Genomic DNA, 22,408 nt, shown 5'->3' with positions numbered 1-22,408 from the left:
TGTTTGAGCCACATCAAGCTCCGCAGAACAGAGTTATGGCTGATTTTCCATTTTACGAAACGTGCGGTGGCTCAAACAGCCTTTATTCGATTCCTCGGAAAAATCACTCAAGATAAGTCTCATTTTGTTTAAAATTTTCAAGTCCGAAAATGATTTTTTTCTTGAAATATTTCAAAACTTTTGGGTAATTGAGGGTAAAATAGTCCTAATTGGATTCCTTGGAAAAATCACACCAGATAGTACTCATTTGTTCCAAATTTTTCCTGTGCAAACAAGCTTTTTTTTAATTAATTTAAAAATGTTTGAAATTGAGGGGAAAACAGCCAGAATTCCAGTTACAGTGGTTGAAATAGCTTTCGTTTGATTTCTCGTAAAAAAACACACACAAAATAAGTCTCATTTGATTCAAAAATTTTAAGTCAGAACTCCGCTAAGGACCATGATAACAGGAAAACTGCTCAAATGTCACGAGGTTCGTTACGAAACAACAAATGTTCCCGTCGGACTGATTGGAATCAATCCGCATCTCGTGTCACTGCTTTTCTCCTGTAATTCGTAGAAACTTTGTAAGGTTTTCTATCAAACTTCAGGACTGTTTTCTCCATTTATCCTTTATGAGTTTTACAAAAGTGTATCAAAATAGATGAAATTCATTTAAATAACTCTTCTACGATTACTTCTCTAGAACCGGCATCAAATTCACATTAGTCAATATTAAAAGAAGTAGCCAACCAGCTTTACTCAAATCAGTGTGCTACTAAAGTTCACATTTTTGTCAATCCCCGAAAAGTCAAGAGAACTGATTTTAAAAAAATATGAAGTAAGCATATGAAAAAAAATAAGTAAACAAATTGTGTAAAACAATGTAAACTAAACATTGAGAGCTAAAAGAAATACGACGATTTTAACCTTCTAGTTTCTACTGCGTTAACTATGAATCAGTAGCAAAAAAAAAGTTGTCGCTGGAAATTACTTTATTGGCCTCTAACTAAAAGCTTTATGCCAAAAAAGAAATTATTTTTTTTTTCAAAAGTTTTAATTGATTAAATAAGTAATGAAACAAGATTAAAAATGTTTACGTGGTTTTTTAGTTTGATAATTGCGAATTGAGTTTTGGATACATAAATAGATGGGAAAAATAAACCCAAGAGGCTTAAAATTCCCAATAAAAAAAAAACAACAAAATGAGAAAAAGAAGTTCAAATGAAAAATAGTTTGAAAAAATTAACAGTTTTTGATGAAGCTAAAAAATGTAAAAAAAAAACTTCGTGACCACGTACAAATGTATGTGCTCATACGCAGTAGAGGTTTAAGTCAGTAGTCTCCTATGGATTCTTCAAGGATTCTTCAAAAACTATTGGAAAGTTTTTGTCTAGGTCTTCAAAGAGTTTCGCTTAAAAAGTATCAATGCAACATAAAAGATTTTCTAACTTCATAAGAGGTCTCAAAAGAAAACATCTATCTTGGAAGCTCCTGAAAGAAATAACAAGCCAACAAACTTCCAATACAGTGAAAAATTTACAGTGTAGTTCGGAAGAGGGCTAACTAAGTAAGGATCGCTTTTTGAACAGCTCTTGAAAATCTCTTCAAAAGTGTGAAATTCAAAACTATTCTCAAGTTCGATTTCATTGGAAGAGCGTGGTTCAATCTGCACTGTACCATTCCTAGGCGGAGCATGTCAGAAGACCCGAGTACAGGCCAACGGCCAAAGGGGAGGCCAGCGAAGAAAAATGTGCTCTCGGAGCAGATACAAAAAAAAAATCTTCGCTTGTTGATTTCTATATTAACGGTCGGGAAAAACACATTCATTCACGAAGCAAATCGCACGGGAAAACACGCGACCGATCAGTTTCTTTTCCCATGAAATCAGTTTTATCAAAATCAAATTAAAGAAACTCCGTAGTTAATAAAGAGGAGAACTTTTAGAAAAATTTCAAAAGAAAAATTAAATTTGAAAAATATGAGAATAAACAATCTAATTCAAATAAAAATTCAAAATTATCTCAGAACAATTATATCAATCAAATTCGAAATTAACAAGAAACAATATTTAAACAATTAAGAATATTTATGTTTTAGGTAACAGTTTTTCTCGGAGTGAACCGACCGGCTAATCTACCATGTCAGCAGCACTCAGCTTCATGTTTTCTAATTTGTTTACCAATCTTCCTATATTAAGAACAGTGATTGTGTGTGTAGGTGTACGTGTGGGTGGTTGAAAATAAGTGTGATGAGAGGAATGGCGTGAAACAAGATCGTGCACTCGTCGAGGGAAAACTTTGAATCGGTGCCAAAGCCGAATATTGCAAAATTTGGCACCCTTAGGGAGAATCGAAAGAAATGGAAGAAAGTAAAATAAATAGTAAATAGCGGTCAGCTGAAACGCGGTGCAGTGATTGCCCGTGAACTTGTTTAGGTTGTTACATACATATGGTACACACTTGACAGAAATGATCGATTACACAAGGGAATAGCTTTTTTGGTGCCTTTGTTTCAATAACTGATTTTGGAAGATTTTGGCGTCACGAATTCAAATTATTCGTCAGATTTAGTCCATCACTTGTAGTTTTGTTGATATGAGGTGAAAATCGCTTGAAGTAATATTCGTAATATTAATTTACACGTGGAATTATGTACAGGTACACTTTCATTTGAATAGATGTGTTTTCAGATGTAAAGTATCCATTGATTTGGAATATAGATTAATTTTACCGAATTCCCTTTGTTAAAAAAATATTATATATTCATCTTAAAGCAGCTTGTCTGATCCAATGAAAATAAAAACAAGTTTTCAAAGGTTTAATGACAATGAGCTCGTCATAGTTTTTTTTTTCAAATTCTATGAAAAAGATGTTATTTTTGTCAATAATAAATCATAGATCAAAATAATGATAAGATCCTGGATAAGGTATGTGTTGCTCTGTTAACTTATACGAGAACTCAGCTACAACTCGATAATGGCCTATCCAAAATATTGAAGGAAATGATTCACATATTTATTTTGAAGAAAAGGTTTCTATAAACTATAAAGTAAATTGTCGAAAATGCCAAAAACTATACAAATTACAAAAATGACACCAAAATAACATAAATAACAAAAATGATAAAAATTACAAAAAAGACAAAAAACGACAAAAATGACAAAATTGAAAAACATAAAAAAAATGTTAAAAATTACAAAAATAACACCAAAATAACACATAAAAGACACAAAAATGGCACCAAAATGACACAAAAATGCAACAGAAAAGAAAAAAAAAGCCACAAAAAAGCACAACAAAAACACAAAAAAGCACAAAAGTGCAACAAAATGACAAGCATGGAAAAATTACCTAAATTCTAGAAATGACAAAAAATTACATTATTTATAAAGAGTTACAAAAATAACAAAAACTTAAAAAAAAAACCAAAATTAAACAAATTATAAGAACTACAAAAATTGCTAAATGACAAAAAATGGCAAAAACTACACAAATGACAAGAATTTCAAAAAAATACAAAAATAACAAAAGTTACTAAAAATGACAAAAATTAAAGACTACAAAAAATTCCAAAAACTACAAAAATTCCAAAAATTTAAAAAAAACAAAAATAACAAAAAAAAAAACGAATACAAAAATTACTAATTGACTAAAATTTACAAAAATTGCAAAATGTACAAAAAATTATAGGAATTTTACTCTTTTAGATTCATTTATATTTGGTTAAGAAATATCGCTCGATCGATATCAATCGATTCAGGTTGCAGAAACACTTTTGTTTGGTAAAAAGGATTGAAAGCTTTTTTTAAAAAAAATACTATGGAACGATGCAATCAATTAGCATAATTTAATTTAAACAAATTCAACAAATTCAATTCTTATAAGAAAGTTAAGCTTTGTTTAGGTTTGTCAATCGAAATAAATATTCAATCATTAAATGATTAAATTTTCTTCGTTTTTCTGCCAATTCAAGGCAGTCAAGTTCCCTTTTGATTGCCAAAAACCCGAAATTTATGTAGAACTTTAGAAATGATTTTGTAAAACCTGGTTCCGGTCGGAACTGACAAAGAGTGATGAGTCTTCAATCAGGCTTGAAATAAATTATTTAAATTAAAATAACAATATCAACGATCAATGAAATGATAAAAATTCCCACTAGCAGGTCACCTACCTTGTTGTGCGTACTGCAAATACTGGTTCGGTTCCACGCGGCCGAATTGTACACGGACCCGTGAATCGGTGGGGAATGGCTGTGATTACTATTGCTACTGGTGCTGTGGCTGCTGTTGAATTGTCCACCGGCACCGGGCAGATGCTGATGGCTGCTACCGTGATTCAACCCTCCTGCTCCGGTTCCTCCGTTGGTGTTGGCACTCACGGCGAACTGATGATGATGATGGTTGTGATGGAACAGATGCTGCTGCTGCTGTTGGTGGTTTGCACTGGTTCCGTTCGGAATTTGACTTACCACTGTTACACCGGAAGTGGCCGATGCTGTCGCGGCGGCTGCTGCCGTCGGGAGATGGCTTACCGAGAAGTTTTTCGGGTTTAACGCGGTTCCGAGGGTGGTCGCGAGCACGGTATCGATTCCGGCGGTACTAGTACTCCATACCGACATGGTACCATTTCTGGAAGACAAAAGAACCCGACATTTTGGATGAGTGGGGTTTCACTTGGGGTTGGAATTATGCACTCAATAAATCGATAGGAATAACCGGAACTGATAGAGAATCCGAATTTAAGAGATAAAATTAAAATCAGTGAACGGCGGAAACGACTGGAATGTTTAGTAAACAAAAAGGTCGTTCGTCACTGCACGGTTAATTGAAGAAATTAAAAAAGTGGAAAAATTGTTACATGATTAGGTATTGAATTAGTTCCAGCAGAAGATTCTTCTCCAGTGCTGTACGCTAGGTGTCGCAACAGTTGGTTGAAAGAATGAATTCGAATAAAAAAATCCTTTGGAATAAGGCTGTTCAATAATAATTGATTTGAGATTTAAACAATAAAATAAATTGAGGATTGTTTTTAATTGAAAGAACTAATGCAACAAAATTAATTATGATGACTTCGAATTTGTTATTTATCCACATTTATCTATTCATCTTGTGTTCCAGAATGATTGAAATTTTACCCATTTTTCCTTTCTGAAAATTAATATCAACTTTAGCGAAAAGCGTTTCCGGAATCATATTCCAACCGCGTATTCGTGATCCATGCCTCATGCGATAGGATCTGCGGAGTGTCAGTGACGCAATGATGAGCGGCTCTTTCATTAAGTCATCTCTCGAATTGTCAGCCTTCTGTCTGGAGTCTGGATAAACACATGCATTTGAGCATGGCATGGGGAAATTGGGAATCCACCGGAACCGTAAAACCACATGCAATTAAGTGCTACAATGCCTAGCATAGCGGTTACAATTACTGTAACGTGTTGAATTATGACAATTTGACCTGATGGACAGGTGCCGCCCGCCACTCGAAATGAAGCACCTGCGTGTTATTCTCGCAAAAGGTGTTCAGTTATTTTCCGATATGGTGAGAATGCAGATGCTTCTCCCCGGTGGAATCCCGGTCACGAATTTGTGGATGAGTAATTTTATGGGCTGTCAATAGATTAAGTTATGGCTTTAGGTGCAGGATTCTAAGAAATGTATGTGTAGTAAAAAAGTTAAGATAAGATATTACCCGGTTTTATCGAGTCTATAGAAACACTTCGGAAAAGGGGTCTTCGATTTCTAATGTTACCAATAATAATTTTAAAACAATGGTTTATAAATTTGAAACTGAAATTTTATATTCGATTCAGCACATTTAAAAGCAATTTTGAGGCTTAATTCAAATTTAAACTCACCAAATTCCATTCAAACAGTCACATTTTAAATGCGATCGGAATTTAGTAACTAATTTTGAGACTTTGATAAAGATTCAGATTTAACCTGAATAAAGAATCAAATTTTAGATATGTTTTCATTTAAATAACCATTGTTTATTGCCTATACAAAGGCGTTTAATAATAGCAGTATTTTTAACGTAAAATCTTTGGCATCATATTGACATATTAGTGTATAAGTTAAGGCGTATTCAGAAGGTGTAAAAGCAGTGGTTGTATTTGGTTGAGAATGAATTGATCAACCTTCTCTCGCTCAACGCTTTACTCGGAAGCAAAGGTTGCTTTGAGGCAGCGAAAACGACAAAACCGATGATGCATACGCTCTCAACATGGCCCGCCTTCACGAAGCAATATACATTCGAGGCAGCGAATCCAAAAAACCAAACGAATGTCTCTCACTCATCTCCTGATACATTCTTGAGGGAACCGAATTCAAAAGGCACAGCAAACCCGAGTCTCCTCGTTTGTGCCTGGATCGAATACCCGAGGTTTTTCTGCTGTTGCTATTATTGCACAACAACCGCACGCAGGCAGCTAGTGTTTTCGTCACTTTTTCCTCCCCCCTCCGTGCTCCATACGTTGCGGGCCCATGCAATGCAATAAGCTCGGTTGTTGTCGTTGTTGCCTCAACCTTTGTGGCGAGGATGAAGATGTTCTCCTCAACGCAGCTATCGGCTTGAGTCCATCAAATTCAATAACGTAAATGAGTATGTGTGCCTCGTCTTCTTCATGCATCATGTAGCAACCGAACGTTGAGAGAGTTCGTTCGTGGTAGCAAACGAATAGTGTCTCTCAGAGCAGATCCTCCTCATGGGGGGAGGTTTGAATGAATGTATATGTATCGTCTCCTGTATTCCTATGCGAGGCCTCAAAGTGTGTATTTTGAGAGCCTCTGATGAGAAAATTGGTGAGGATTTCAATCACTGTGTAAAAGTAAAGGTGATAATGAGTTGGTCGAACTTGAAAACGACTTTAAAATCATATAAAAGAGCAACGAAACAAAATAGAAAAATAAATTTTATGAAATTACTTTATCGGCTATATCGATGAGACAGAATATTTAAAAGTTGAAAGATTATAGACGGATAGAAGATTAGAATGAGGTGAAAGATGTTGAAAACACAGATAGAATTGTAGCTAAAGAAAGATAAAAAAAAGAACCCTCAATATGTTAATTTTGTTTATTTTCAGGCATTTATATCATTTCAATACATTCTCTTGAAATGCATTTGAGTCATTTCTGAGTAATTTTTGTTTGATTTCTACTCAATTTTAGAGCCAAACTTGTATAAAATTTGCGTAATTTTGGTCTCAGTTAAGTTTTTCTTGTATTAGGCCGGTGCAAATATCAGTTTCTTCTTTAGTCACCCCCTCTCCCCCTCTCGAAATTTCTAAAAAAAAAACCCGTAGGGGAAAAAAAATGAAGTTAGAAATATTTTATGTATATTTTAAAAAATTAATCAAACATTCGAAAGATTACAAAAGCAAAAAACAAATTGTGAAAGATGGGAGTTCTATGACCTTTTGTATTCTTGATTTTATTAAATTTTACGATAAGAAATTACTTTATTTATTGATTTTGTGCAATGATACAATATGCAGTTTGGTTGCATACAAGCTTTCATACAATTTATTAGTTTTTTGCAATATTTTTTTATTACCCCCCTCGCGATGTTCCAACTTCGAGTGACAAAAAAAGGGTTTGAAATTTGTTCCGGCCTAATTTTTGCTACAATTTTGTATGATTTTTGCACATTTTAAAGATTGTGTTTCAATTTTGTGTGTTGTTTTCGTGATTTTCATTTTATTTTCAATTCTCGGTCATTTTTATTTGAAAAAAATTCAATCCTTCTTTGAGTAATTTGGTCAAATCTTTCAATAATTTTTGTGTCATTTTTATGTCCTTTTTAGTCATTTGTAGCCCTTGGAGCCAGAAGTATAAAGTTGTCGTGTTTTGCAATTTACTTAATTTTTTTTTTCAAAATTTGTACTTTTCTTTCGATTGTAAGAATATGTGAAACCAATTCTAAAAATCTGAAAAAAATAGCTGCACGCAGAAAAAGAATGGGGGTTAGTTTTAAAAAAACGTTTTGTTGATTTATTTTACCTTTCCAATGCATTTTTCTCAGTGGTTTTCATTAAAAAGTCGAATGAAAATAGCAATAAAATTTTGTTATTTGTACACTCTCATTTTCTATTACTTAAAAATAAAATTCGGTTTTATTATAAACTTAAATAGGTTTATTTCAATGAGAATGTAACTTCAAAACGATAAGTTACAAAGTGGAAAAAAAGAAAAAAAAGTAAATTTTCCAGCAATAATAGTGAAAAAAATCGTCAGAGGCGGCCTGGCCATGGCCCAGGCGAGGCAATTAATATCCAAAATAAATAAAACTACAATGGATCATAGTGTTTCGCGGCCAGCAGCTATCAAGGTAAGTTTTAAATTTTTTAAATAGCTAGAAAACTGCCCAAACCCGTGCGTCAGAACAAAGGTTTTCTTCAGACAAGTGAAATTAATTATTTAATTTTTTTTTCAGATGCTTCAACCCGAGTCACCGAAAAATTCCGGTAGTACGTTCCGGACCCCCTGGCTGTAGTCCCTCTGAATGAAGTTTGCATGGGTTAATTGAAACCATCGTACCAGCTAGTTTTTTTCCTTGCCAGCGTTTTGATTCCGAAAATAAATAATTTTATATTTTATTATGGGTTCCATTTATTTAAATTCCGATGATACCATTAAAAACAAATTTAAAAGCATTTTAATTTTAATTGGAAAAACTAAATTTCTTCAAACCTAAACCTTGTTGTTAAGGTGATGCACATTTTGTTCATACTTTCGAATCAATGCATTTTTATGTGTTTTACCCAAAATTATTATTATTTTGATAAGAATCATGGATTATCTTCAAAAGGGTGTATTTTATTTTGAATCAAACGATATGTTTAAATTAAATCGATATTTTTAGTCAGTGTGACCAGAAATATATTTGTGCTTTTTCCCAACCAAAAATTTTATTATTTTCGGTCCAAATCTTATTGTTTCTAAAATATTTTTTTCTGCGTGTGAATATCATTTGAAAAACGAAGAGCTGTTTGGCATTATAAACTCATATCTTAACATTGATCCCCTTTGGTTTGAACGCCTTATTTCCGTAATTTGAATATTTTTTGTCATTTTTTTCATTTTTGTGCCATTTTTGAGCCAGTTTTGTGTCATTTTTGTGTCATTTTTGAATCATTTTGGTGCCATTTTTGTGTCATTTTTGTGTCATTTTCGTGTCATTTTCGTGTCATTGTTGTGCCATTTTTGTGTCATTTTTGTGTTATTTTTGTGTCATTTTTGTGTCATTTTTGTGTCATTTTTGTGTCATTTTTGTGTCATTTTTGTGTCATTTTTGTGTCATTTTTGTGTCATTCCTGTTTCATTTTTGTGTCAGTGTAAATTTAGTGTTAATTTTATGTCATTCATATGTCATTTTTGTGTCATATTTGTGTCTTTTTTGTGTTATAATTGAGTTATTTTTGTCATTTTTATGTCATTTTTGTGTCATTTTTGTGTCAGTGTCATTTTGTGTAATTTTGGTGTCATTTTGTATCATTTTTGTGTCATGTTTGTGCCATTTTGGTCATTTTTGTCATTTTTGTCATTTTTGTCATTTTTGTCATTTTTGTCATTTTTGTCATTTTTGTCATTTTTGTCATTTTTGTCATTTTTGTCATTTTTGTCATTTTTGTCATTTTTGTCATTTTTGTCATTTTTGTTATTTTTGTAATTTTTGTCATTTTTTTTATTTATGTTGATCGACTACACTCAAAATAATTTTATGTGAAAATGCACATGAAAAATTTGTATAACGAAGACTTCTATTGAAAATCTTCCAGTTTTTCAGAAAATTAAAACTTTGACAAAGACCGATTTCTATATGCAATGCGGATGTCATCTTAGGCGTTAAAGGGTAGTCAATGATAATAGCCATTTCCTATACCGAACGTCACTCGTGTAAGCCTATAACAACCGTGAAGTCAAGCTCACAGGAAGTTAGCCGCCATATGCATATCATGGGAAATCTTCGCTCTACTATTAGCAGCTACTGGCTGAGACTGCTGTTCGACAAAGTGCATACATTCTGGTAGAATTTCCTATTCAGTGTTCTTTTTTTTTTTTCAAATTCTCTTAGTCGACAGTCAACTGTAGGTCAGTATACCCCCAAGTAATGAATGGGACATCTGATTACTAGCTACCTCACGCGATTCTTCCATCGACGGGGTGGTTGACGAGAATTTGAACAGTGTGTTTCAAATGTGGTAAAAATATTTCTAAATATTTTGAAAAAAAATTTAAGTTAACAGTTTATCTCAAATACTAAAGGGTATCAATTTAAATTTTTGTTAAAAATTTCGTCACCTAATTTTGAATCTAAATCACTCACTCAGGCCCAATGTCAAAAAGTTCTAAAGAGGTAGCACATAGAATACTTACCTACATATTGCACCTGGCTGGGCTCCATTGACTAACTTTGACGTGTGTGCATAAAAGGGGAATTAGAGTTCCCTAATCACGATGGATGATTGTTTTCCTCGCTCCGATAAGGTGAATTATGGGCGAAGATGATAATGAAGCTTAGCTTAGCTTAGCTCAGAAGGGCTGCTGCAAGTTTGTGCCTCTGTCTACAGATGAATAGATAGCCCAAGCGAAGGTGTAATTAAAATATTATTGTCCGAATTTGTCTCTGAGCTTTGGAAAAGATGCATCGCGCAGTGTGACCGTTCAAGTGTAAAACTGTAGATATGAATGATAGCTTTTTGTTCAGTAATGTAATGTTTTGTTTGGCATTGCAACTTATGAGATATTGTGTTTAAGGAAATGAAAATTGATCAAACATGTGAATACAAATTGCATAAACCTTATGCACAATAAAGCAAACATCATTGATAACAAAAAATTCCATAAACATATGAGGAACATTTTGAAATGTAACATTCAACTTTAAATTCAATGATTCTTACATAGATAAAACTACCGTTTATAAGATTCAATCTCAGAAAAAGCTTAACGAAATTAGCGAGAAAAAGAACCGTTGAAGCTATAAAAAACCCATTGAGGTATTTTATCACAAACGAATCTCTTTCGACTCCCATAGGTAAGCTTACGTTGGAAATGGTTGGGCTGGCAGGCAATTAATGGGCGATTAATGTCTCATTCAATCGCCAGGATAGAATCGTGAGTGATATTTTAATTGAGCTCTCGACCATAGCTGGAAATAGATTCACAAACCTACTACGTAAGTATTCAGGTAATTCACTCTCGCGCTAATCTTAACAAGAAGCACGATTTTACAGCTCGTTGTAATAGATTATGTGTGTATTATTATTTTACGAGATTATGCGAGAATACTACGACAATGCTTGAATCATGGCTTTAATCAGTGGGTCATCGAAATTTATTTGTTTTGGTTTCTGACTTGTAAAAATAAATAACAATTGACAGTGTTCGGCACAAAAACGCTAATCCGCTAATCGCTAGTTAGTCCGATAACTTTTTGTTAGCGGTTTAATTTTGCCGCTAAATTTTGATTGAGCTAGCGAATTAAAAAGTTCCGCTATTTTTTGGTTCCGCTAAATGAAGAACGCTAACTTTCATTTACTTGTTTCAAATTCACAAATTATTACTGATAAAAGTATACTTTTTGTTATTTAACAAGTAAAGGAGACATCGGGCATCATTTTTACACCAATATGCGCTCCAAGTGAAAATGGTCACTTCGAATGGTCTCAGGACAGAAGTGCCTCATATAGAATCACTTTTTTTTCTCTTTAAGTACTTCTTTTCTCAACATTCTCAGACAAAAAATTCAATAAATATTGTTAAACAGTATTAAACTATTTTAAACATCATTTTTATAATTCAAAGCAAATTTTAAGATATTGTTTTTTGCTTGCAAAAGTACAGTTAACGGCCTACTAGGTCAATATTTTACGTGACTTTAGCATGGTCGTCCACATGCGGTGATTTGTTGAAATGTGCCTTTTAAGCTAATCGATGGATTTTCAAAAGCTTTTCCAAATTTCTAAGTTTTTTTTAGATCTCACATTACTATCTCACACGGCAAGTATCGAATAATAAATGCTGGAAAAATCCGCTTTTTACAAGTTGTTTTAAGTGGATGAGATATTTACTTTCCACAAAGCAGTTTTTACAAGTATTTCAAATCAGGTAAAATAAATATAAGACAGTATCACCATAGAATGAATTTGCATTTTTTTCATTTAGTTTTTTAGATACACGTTTGGCAATGTTCCTATCATGAGAATTTTGCGTTACTATTTAGAGGGTTTGATAAAAAAAGTGAAACCTTGTTAAAGATTTTTCATCAGACTAGGCACAATAAACAATCTGCACTATGTTTGTAGAGTATTTGAGCAAACGAATTGAGATGCAACCATAATCCATGCTGTTGCCATCCTGTTTACGTTATTGCTTATCAATAGTAAGCGATTAGCGATTAGCGCTTTAAGCTTGAATCGATAACTTTTTCCGCTCATTTAGCGGTTTTAATTATCGATCGCTAAATTTGAATGAGTTAGCGATTTAATTAGCGCCGCTAATTTTTCAATTAGCGATGCCGAACACTGACAATTGATAAAATCTGTAAATAGTGTGATTTCCACATTTTTGAAAAATTAATTTATTTTTATTTTAAAGCTGTTCTTAAAACCATATTTTGGATAAGTTTTTATTAATATTATGTTTATACAACACTTTTAGCATATCAAAGAAAAATTTGCGGTTTATTTCAGCGATCTACACTTAGTTTTTCGCTTATACAATATACAAAATTCTGGTATGATCCTAGGCCTCCCTGATCGCCCTTAACCGTAGTTGCCGATCATGTGCTTCACTCCAAAGCATGGTTCAAATGTTGTGAACATTTTCAACAGTGTTTCCATATTTTTCCACCACTCAATGGTTTTGCCAGCTATCGGCTTGATAACGATTAATTTTGAAGAAAAATGTGTAAAATATTTTTTCTTTTTCTCCTGCATCGTAAATATCTCAAATACGCCTAAATTCTAAAATATGTAATGTCAGCAATAATGGCTATACCATTTTTAAAAACTCTAGTTTTTTTTTTAAATTAAAAATTATGATCAAACTATTTTCCTTAATCAAATGAATATCAAATAAATTTAAAATCAGTTTGTTTCTTTCAATTCGATTTGATAGTTCATCAGTTATCAATGGTTGATTTCACTCAACAATGATTCATTTTTAAACTTAGAATTCAATGAATACATTTTCGTAATGGTAAGAAGTTTTTACTGAAAAAAAAATCTCTTTTTATTATCTTATATTTTTAATACTCGTATTGTTTGTATTTTCGAGTAAATTCACCGAACTTTATTGTATAATGTTTTGACGGTTTTTAAATAAATTGACCTCATATTTTAGTAAACTATTTTAATTTTTTGAGATATTTTAAATGAATTTGTCTTTGTTTTGTAACTCCCAATGTTTGTATTCTGCAACCAAAATCTTCTTTAAATTTTAATAAGAAAAATACATTTTCTACATTTTGTTATAATACGCATTTGAAAATGTATAACGTTTCTCTCATTGTTATATTAAATCATCTTTTTTTAATCGATCATGTTTTTCTAGTAATCAACAGGGCCGGATTAAACCATCGGGGGGCCCGGGGCAATTTTTTTCGGGGGGCCCCTATGATTCAATTTTTTTTTTCAAATACTATCCCAGAGAATACAAAACATTTTAAACGTGTAAAAGAACTGGATATGAGCTCAGTTTACAGCCTTCAAATTACCATGTTGTCTGCACTGAAGATAGTTTCTGATATCTTCAAATAAAAATGGTTAATTAATCAGGTGCAAACATTGCGGAAGTGTTAAGACATTTTTAAACAAGCATTTTTAACAAGAAAGCTTTGATTTGAGCTGCAAAATGCTGAATTTAATTCTCTTTTTTTAATAACCTTATCACCAACTGAAATTCTATGATTTAGAGAAATTACCGAACAGATATTTTAAATGATTTTCATTTCATCATTGATCATCTGGTTTATGATTCATCAAGAAATATTTACCTCATGACAATTGGGAAGTATCATGAAGATTTGAAACATTGAATACTTTTGTAAAAAATATAAACAAAGTAATAAAATTAAAATTCCATAGAGATACAGATATATGTAAGAGTTTAAGAATTCAAAACTTTTAATCAGGTCATATTCAAACCAAAATTCAGTGTCTCAAATCTAAATCGTAATTTTAAATAAAGTTTTGAGAAACAAAATGTGAATTAAATTAAAAAAAGAGATTTAAAGTTAGATTCAGAGCCATAGCACAAATTGCACCATATGTGAAATTCAATTTTATACCTTTGGAACACAAAAAAAACGTTTTCATGAAATTTATATGAATACTAGCTGATCCCGTACGAACTTCGTTTCGCTTTAAATCATTGGTACGTCAAAATGAGTTTAGAAAATGAATTCGAAACATTCTTTCGACAATTTTGGGGAAAAAATTAAACAGTGTTTAAAGTCGCTACTATTACTATTACTTGAAATTCAAATTAAACGGTTGATTGGCTTTTTATTTAAATTTATGTGAGAGTGTTTTCTACTCGATCGATTGCAAAATCTAGACATTAAGGCAGAAGCATATACTATTTGTTTATGTGCACGACTCTTTTGCTTGACTTTCACACTTAAATTGGTATCAATTAACTGCCTCCAACAAAATTATTGCACAAAACACTGAACTTTCAATGAAACCTTTTTTTTCTGTCCCATGGCCCGAAATTCGATAATTGAAACCAATTTTACGTTCCTCAAAACTCCCTTGTGCCATTTTTCTTTTCAAATTATATGTAAAATAACGTCAGGAACTTGGAACACTCATGTGCTAATTTTCATCACAATACGATCTATAATAACGCCAATATCGCAAAAACATTCATCAGTGAATATGGACGACCCCTTTGGCCGACCCCTGACCCTAAATTTGTTAACTGTAATCGATTGTTCGTCTCTCAAAACACTCATGTGCAAATTTTCATCACAATCCGATGTAAAATAAAGCCAATATCCCAAAAACATTAATCAGTGAATATGGACGACCCCTTTGGCCGATCCCTGATCCTAAATTTGATAACTTTAATCGACTGCTCGTCTCTCAAAACACTCACGTGGAAATTTTCATCACAATCCGATGTAAAATAAAGCCAATATCGCAAAAACATTTATCAGTGGATATGGACGACCCCTTTGGCCGACCTCTGAACCTAAATTTGATAACTGTAATCGATTGTTCGTCTCTCAAAACACTCATGTGCAAATTTTCATCACAATCCGACGGAAAATAACGTCAATAACGCGAAAACAATATTTGTCTTGTATGGACGACCCCCTTCAGAAGGGGTCATCCAAAAATCTATAACATTTTTCATCATTCCTGGTCCTAATGAGCATCCATGTCAAATTTCAGATCTCTAGCTCTTAAGACGGCTGAGTCTATAGAGGACAAACAAACAAACAAACAAACAAACAAACATACAGATAATTGCTTTTTATATATATAGATGATTCTCAGATAAAAAAATTGTTATTCTAAATGTGATAAAAGTTTCATTCCATGCCCTCAAAGCCAAGGAGCTATAAGTGCAAAAATGATCGATTGAAAAAAAATAAGTTTAGAGATTAAGTGTTTAAAACACAGAATCAGCTATCATTGAAAAAGTCAGATAAGGAATCCAAATAAGTTTAGTACCTTAAAAAAGATCCTGAGTTCTCAAAATTCAGAAAAACCATGAAACTGAACCACAGTAACTGAAGAAACAAGACATGAAAATCTCAATAAATAGAATTTAGAAAAAGATAAGAATAAAAATACAGAAATATTCATGATACGAAAATCGCTCAATGATATTTGCAACTTAACTGTAAGATCGTTTCTATGATAATTTGAGAATGAACAATTGGAAAATGATTTCCTAACTTCAGAATATTAACTTCAGTAGATGATAAAATTTTGGTTAAATCAGTTGAAAATGTTTCAATACGAATTTCAAGTCTACGACAAAAATTGGGATGGAAATTCAATAAAGACACTCTGTACTGTCGATTGCTCCAATTTAGGCAACTAAAGTTTTTTTTTCAGATTTATTTTTTCAAAAACAGGGATAGAAAAGGTTTAGAATTTATAAACCAACGGAAATATAAAAAATAATTATCGTAAAGTGAAAAGTTCTAATAATTCTCGGTATTAACCCGGATACTGCCCGGGTAAAATTCTGAAATGTTTATCATAAAGTATCTCTGTTCTCTCTTAGCTGCGTGAGCCAGTTTTGGCGAAATTTGCTGCTAGTTTAGTGCAACAAGCATTACTTGGAAAGTTAAAATAATAATAATCATTATTATTGAGCCAGAGGTTTGTATGCAATGAAAATGAGAAGATGTTTTTCTTAATTTTTCCTGTTCTGTACAGAATATCCCGACTGACATGTTTCGATAAAAGAAAATTGAGGTGTTTTGCCTCATGTTCTTCTTAATTTTTGTTTCGAATTCGGTTCACATTATTTTTGTCCAGATTTTGAGTTGAAATTTTTAAAATTCAATAACGAGATTTTGATATTCTTAGCTCGCAAAAAGCAGGAGTACTTCTTCACTGCTAGTTCTAGGGGGCCCCCTTAACTTATGCAAGAGAAAAACTTTATTAGATATTATTTCCCGGAGCCCCTTTCGTCGTTATATTTCAAATTGTCATTCCGATTTTTCAGTTTTGTCATAGGTTTGTAGAAATTGAAGTAGTATGACTAAAGGAATGTTAAAACTTTTTTTCCCTCGGGGGGGCCCCCTGAACCGGGGGGCCCGGGGGCAATTGCCCCTTTTGCCCCCCCCCCCCCCTTAATCCGGCCTTGGTAATCAATGAAAAGTTACAAAAATGATTACTTTAAAACAAAATTTATATGATTTAGAAGTGCTTTGTTTTTTCAATATTTGCGACAAAACATGGAATTACATAATTTTGGATATTTCTTCAATGACTTACTGTATTTATTGTACATTTTTGGTATTGTTATTATTTCTAGCTAAATTTGAATTTCGAAACACTAAACCCGCTCCTTCCCCTCATGGAGAAGTACTTCGCACGGGCCTGTCATGTCACTATCTAATTACATACATCAAAACTTAAATGTGTTCCCAATTTTTATTAAAATTGTTTGAAAGTTACTGAAACCCCTTCCTTTCTTTTCGAGCAAAGAAAGTGGAATTTATTTGCAACGAATCTCCCGAATTTAGCTGTTCGTCAATAAAATAGAAAATCCAATTGTGTAAAAATTTTTGGATTGGCAAATTCGATGTAAACCATTTGAAAATTGTTTGGATTGTGTCATATTATGTTTTAATTTGGCCTGGGTGCCTTAATAGCCTCTGATCTTAGAGGTTGGTAACTATTACAAATCCCACTAAAACACCTTTCTACAAAATTCCAAGTTGATTGGATCTGTATTCTTGAGTGTATGGGGAACAGACGGACAGTAAATCACAAATTTTTAGAGATCAATCCAAAACTTGCTTAATCCCCAAGAATATTTTTTCTTCGCCGAAAAATCCCTGAAGCTCAGTATCAAGATTATAAACAACTTTTGTTCTACGGAAAAATTCATAAATGAGGAAAAAAAAATTTGCCAATTTTATTTTTAACTATTTAACTATTTTTTCCTAATTTTTGAAACACTGATCCATAGTTATATTTTTAAGTAGTTTTTGTTAAAATTGGCCCACAAATAATTTAAATATTTCAAATTATATGGAAAGTAGTTATTGTACATATTTTTTACAAGCTCTGCTTCCTTAGGATTATTTCCCAAAAAATCAATCCACAATGGTGGTAGCTCTTCGATCTAACTGCCAATCATATTTTTTTTTATATAAAACACATCAAGGATTTCTGAGGCCATAAAATTGACGATTTTTTGAAAATCTTGTCAGTCCATTTCCAGATTTCTCATATTTTTAAGCTTCTCTTTGTTGTAGCTTTTGACAACTAAAAGTCAAACAGTTTTCATCAATAAGGACATATATTGAAAAATTCTGCGCAAAAAGAAAGTTAAAATTATGATTGGCCTTGTTTTTATGCCGATTTCAGTGGACCCCGTCTTAAGGCGAAGTTAGGCACTGCAGGCTCAAATAGCCATTCTTACTTTTTCAACAGACTTTTTTTGGGTACTTGGTTTATTGCGAAATGCAATAGGAATTACTATATTTAAAGCAATTTCAACAATATTCAATCTTCAGTATTGGTATAAAACAGGGAAGAGCAAGGCCCTCAAGGCGTCCTTGTGCGGCCCTCGAAGCTTTTTTTTTTAAATTTCTTTTTTTGTCGACTTTTTTCTTCCATAGTTTGTCATAAAATAATAATAACAAAATTGACATGTCAGTAACTTGCCTCACAGTCAATCAGATGGTTAACTTTTTTCTTTTTATAATTAATAGGCGAAACACAATATTTATTAAATTTTTTATTCAGATGACATTTTCCCTTGTTATTAAACTATCACTTTAAAATTAAAAAAAAAAACATGAAAGTGGATTGGGGGAACAAACAAAAAATTGGAAGATTACAGATTATCTCAAGAGTTTCTAAGTTAATTGCTCAAATACTGCCAAAAAAAATAAAACCATTAACAAGCACACTATTTTTGTTCTTGAATATTGAGTGAGAGATCTTGTCGACATAGTCGATAGAGTATTCTAATGAACATGACTCATAATAAAAGCAAAACGTGGTATGACTGAGGAAGTTTGAGACGACTATTTAAAAACCTGATTCCACTCACTGGCAATCGAAATTTATAAGAAATCCATAAAATCTGTAAAATTCATCTTGAATCAATAATGTTTACTGTAATTTTTTACGAAATATGTTTGAAAATCTGTAAAGTTATGAATTTTTCTGAGGAAACTTTATTATAAATGTCAATGCAATGATCTAATTCAAATATAGAATTAAAAAAACAGTTTTTACATCGTTTGTATGAAAAAATTCGCGCTTTATGAAAAAAAAATCTCCAAGACACGCACAGAAATGAAATTTAAGTAAATCAGTTTCAATCACTTCCAGTGCTGAGTAGACAGTGATTTTTCTTAAAACTAAAAATTTATGTTTTACGTTGTTTGTCATCGCTGTGGTAAAGTTTAAGACTTTTAAAGGAAGTTATAAAGGAAAGAACCATCGGTTTAATCAAAAAAGAACTTGCCTAGAATAAACAGTTAAAACTGTTATAAGAAAAAAAGAAGCATTTCAAATTTTCGTTTTTAATCAAATTAAAAGGGAAGCAAATGATGGCTCTCCAGAGAGGAAACATATGGAAATGCTTTTGGTACAATGGAAAACCCATTAAAAGGCGATATAGTAACATTCAGGTTACTGATGACAGCTTTTTTAAATAAAAAAAATGGCAAGAAGTATACTTTGGATTCAAGAAATCAAGATTGAGAACTGGAACTTGGACTAAATTTATGAATAAGCTCAACTTTGTTCAACGCCTTATTGTAAACAGAATTTTGAACTAAAGATTTGGGTTTCCACCGTTTATAGCGAAAAATGAGGTCTACGGGAAAATCTAAACTATGGAAAAAGTAATTTTAGTCAATAAATTTCTTTAAGATTCAACATCCAACGCTTAAAAGAGAAAGATTTCCTAAATAAATTTATCTTTCCAGAAGGCTTTGAAGAGATGAGAAGTAGTGCAATTGAAATGGTTGATTTGAGAAAACAGTTCAAATTTGTTTTAAACAACAGGCCTCAACAATTTTTTGTTTTTGATAAAAAAGCTAATGAAGAGATGTCTTTGTGCCGAATAACGAATGTTTTCGAAAAAATTAAAATCAATTAACAAATTTCCATAAAAACTAACTACGATTTAGTGATGTACCTTATCATTCAGCTTGTATTGTTTGCTTTGCATTTGAAAAATCGTGTTAAATTTTCTTTCAAAAATATCGAATAAATAATACACGAATTCATTTTTCTTTCCTTTTTTCAGTTTTAATTCTTAAACAAATTCGTATCATAAACGAATTACGCTTAGTTTATAACAATCCATGAAGCTTTACAAATAGTTAGTGAGTGATATTGCGAGTGCGACCCTCCGAAAGGATTTTAAATTCGAATTGGCCCGTTTGTTCAAAAGGTTTCTCACACTTGGTTTAAAAGAACATTTTTTATGTTTTCAAGATGATCTGATGCTGCAAAACTAGCTATGAGCATCAATATAAACAAACTTAAATCCAACCATGTGTGATGATAAGGCGTATCTGTTAATGCTAAATCGTTAAAAAAAACACACCCGCCTAACCGCTTCATATCGGATTGATCCAACATTGACGCGTGTAAAGTAAAGTACATGTACTATATAGTAGGTACATGATACATGATGCTCCAAGGTGGAACGGTTCAATGTAATCTTTATTGAGGAAGGTGAATCGAGCGGATCAGATTCCGATTCGATGCTGGATCAAGCGCACCGTACCTGTAGCTAGAACAAATGGAATAATTATATCTTTCAATGGGCGCCTCTATGGGCAGAAGTTTTTTTTTAGAAGGAATGTTTTTTTTTGCGATTGGGAATTACGATCGGATAGATAGCAGCGGGTGTTAAAGTGTTGCTTTTATTGATAATGAATTAACAACAATCGAACGAATGGGGCTCTGAGTCTGCGGACAGTTGAGGTTTTATTTCTCACGGGCTGGCGTGAACTTGGCGAAAACTAGTTTGTTCTACTTTGTACCATTCATTGATAATTGATAAGTATACACGCAATCAGACAAACGGTGTGTACTCGAGAAATTGATTTGTGGGAATTCCAGGCTTACTCTATGTTAGTATGTTTAGTGTTAGTCCGTTTAAAGTGAAAGTATTGCTAGAGAAATATGATTTGGATCTCAATTTTGAAACTGGAAGCTGAATCTCAATTGAAAAAAAAAATCCACAAAAATCATTAATTTAAAGGATATTTCAATACATTTATGTAAGTTTTCATTGGTTTCATTAACTGAAAAACTGATTGTGTGCACAGAACATCAATGACCAGTTTGCGTCCCATTTTTTTTTTTATTCTCCTCCATTTTTTTCATTGAAGAATGGATACTTTCTAGGCAACTGTTTGTGCAGGTTTGTGTGAACACCATGAGGGTGCTCAATCGATCTGTTGAGTCATTGTAGGATTCTTCATTCAACATCCTACATCTTCACAGAGCTGTTCGTAAGGCACGACTGTTGGGGATTTCCCAGCCTCATGAGGATTTACTTTTGTGTGTTATTCCCAATACTGATTTATATCTTACGATCAAGTTCAAGCTTTACGATCGTTGAAATAAAGTTAACGGGGAGGTTTTTTTATTGCAGCTTGTTGCCAATTCTGGTATTGTTCAGAGCGTTGAGGTTGAGGTTCCAGATAATTCAACAATTTCATACGGAGGAGAATTGTAGCTATAAGCGGAACTTTTTACTGAAGCCAGGTGCCCTTAGTCTGGCTGATTGGATCGGTCGAAAGCCTTGGACAATAATTAAGGGATAGTAGTAATCGGAAATTTGTCATCACGTATCGTGGATCCAAGAAACATTGTTAATTGCTAACCGTTGATAATTGTTGAAATTGCGTGATGTAACACTACTCTGGTCAATGTGTGAACTCATTGGGTTTAACAAACTAACAACACGTTGTTTGGATTTTTCTAGAAATTAAACAAATGGGACTTTATCGAGCTGAAAAAGCTCAAGAAAACCAAAATAAATTCATACGATTTTAATAATTTTGAAAAATCTGACAACTTTGACAATTTTGACAATTTTGACAATTTTGACAATTTTGACAATTTTGACAATTTTGACAATTTTGACAATTTTGACAATTTTGACAATTTTGACAATTTTGACAATTTTGACAATTTTGACAATTTTGACAATTTTGACAATTTTGACAATTTTGACAATTTTGACAATTTTGACAATTTTGACAATTTTGACAATTTTGACAATTTTGACAATTTTGACAATTTTGACAATTTTGACAATTTTGACAATTTTGACAATTTTGACAATTTTGACAATTGTGACAATTTTGACAATTTTGACAATTTTGACAATTTTGACAATTTTGACAATTTTGACAATTTTGACAATTTTGACAATTTTGACAATTTTGACAATTTTGACAATTTTGACAATTTTGACAATTTTGACAGTTTTGACAATTTTGACAATTTTGACAGTTTTGACAATTTTGACAATTTTGACAATTTTGACAATTTTGACAATTTTGACAATTTTGACAATTTTGACAATTTTAACAATTTTGACAATTTTAACAATTTTGACAATTTTGACAATTTTGACAATTTTGAAAATTTTGACAATTTTGACAATTTTGACAATTTTGACAATTTTGACAATTTTGATAATTTTGACAATTTTGACAATTTTGACAATTTTGACAATTTTGAC

General features: G+C 32.2%; 1 protein-coding gene across 1 annotated transcript in view; it reads right to left on the bottom strand.

Moving 5' to 3' along the window:
- Positions 1-22,408, bottom strand: part of LOC129750505 (calcium release-activated calcium channel protein 1) — a 114,235-nt gene that overhangs the window by 76,292 nt on the left and 15,535 nt on the right. Inside the window, exon 2 of the mRNA XM_055745466.1 lies at positions 4,153-4,609. Coding sequence (XP_055601441.1) covers positions 4,153-4,609 — 457 coding nt within the window. The remainder of the gene's footprint in view (positions 1-4,152; positions 4,610-22,408) is intronic.

The sequence above is a fragment of the Uranotaenia lowii genome, chromosome 3 (genome assembly GCF_029784155.1).
Source record: "Uranotaenia lowii strain MFRU-FL chromosome 3, ASM2978415v1, whole genome shotgun sequence".
In the NCBI taxonomy this organism is placed as follows: Eukaryota; Metazoa; Arthropoda; class Insecta; order Diptera; family Culicidae; genus Uranotaenia; species Uranotaenia lowii.
This window is presented reverse-complemented; position numbering and strand designations above follow the sequence as displayed.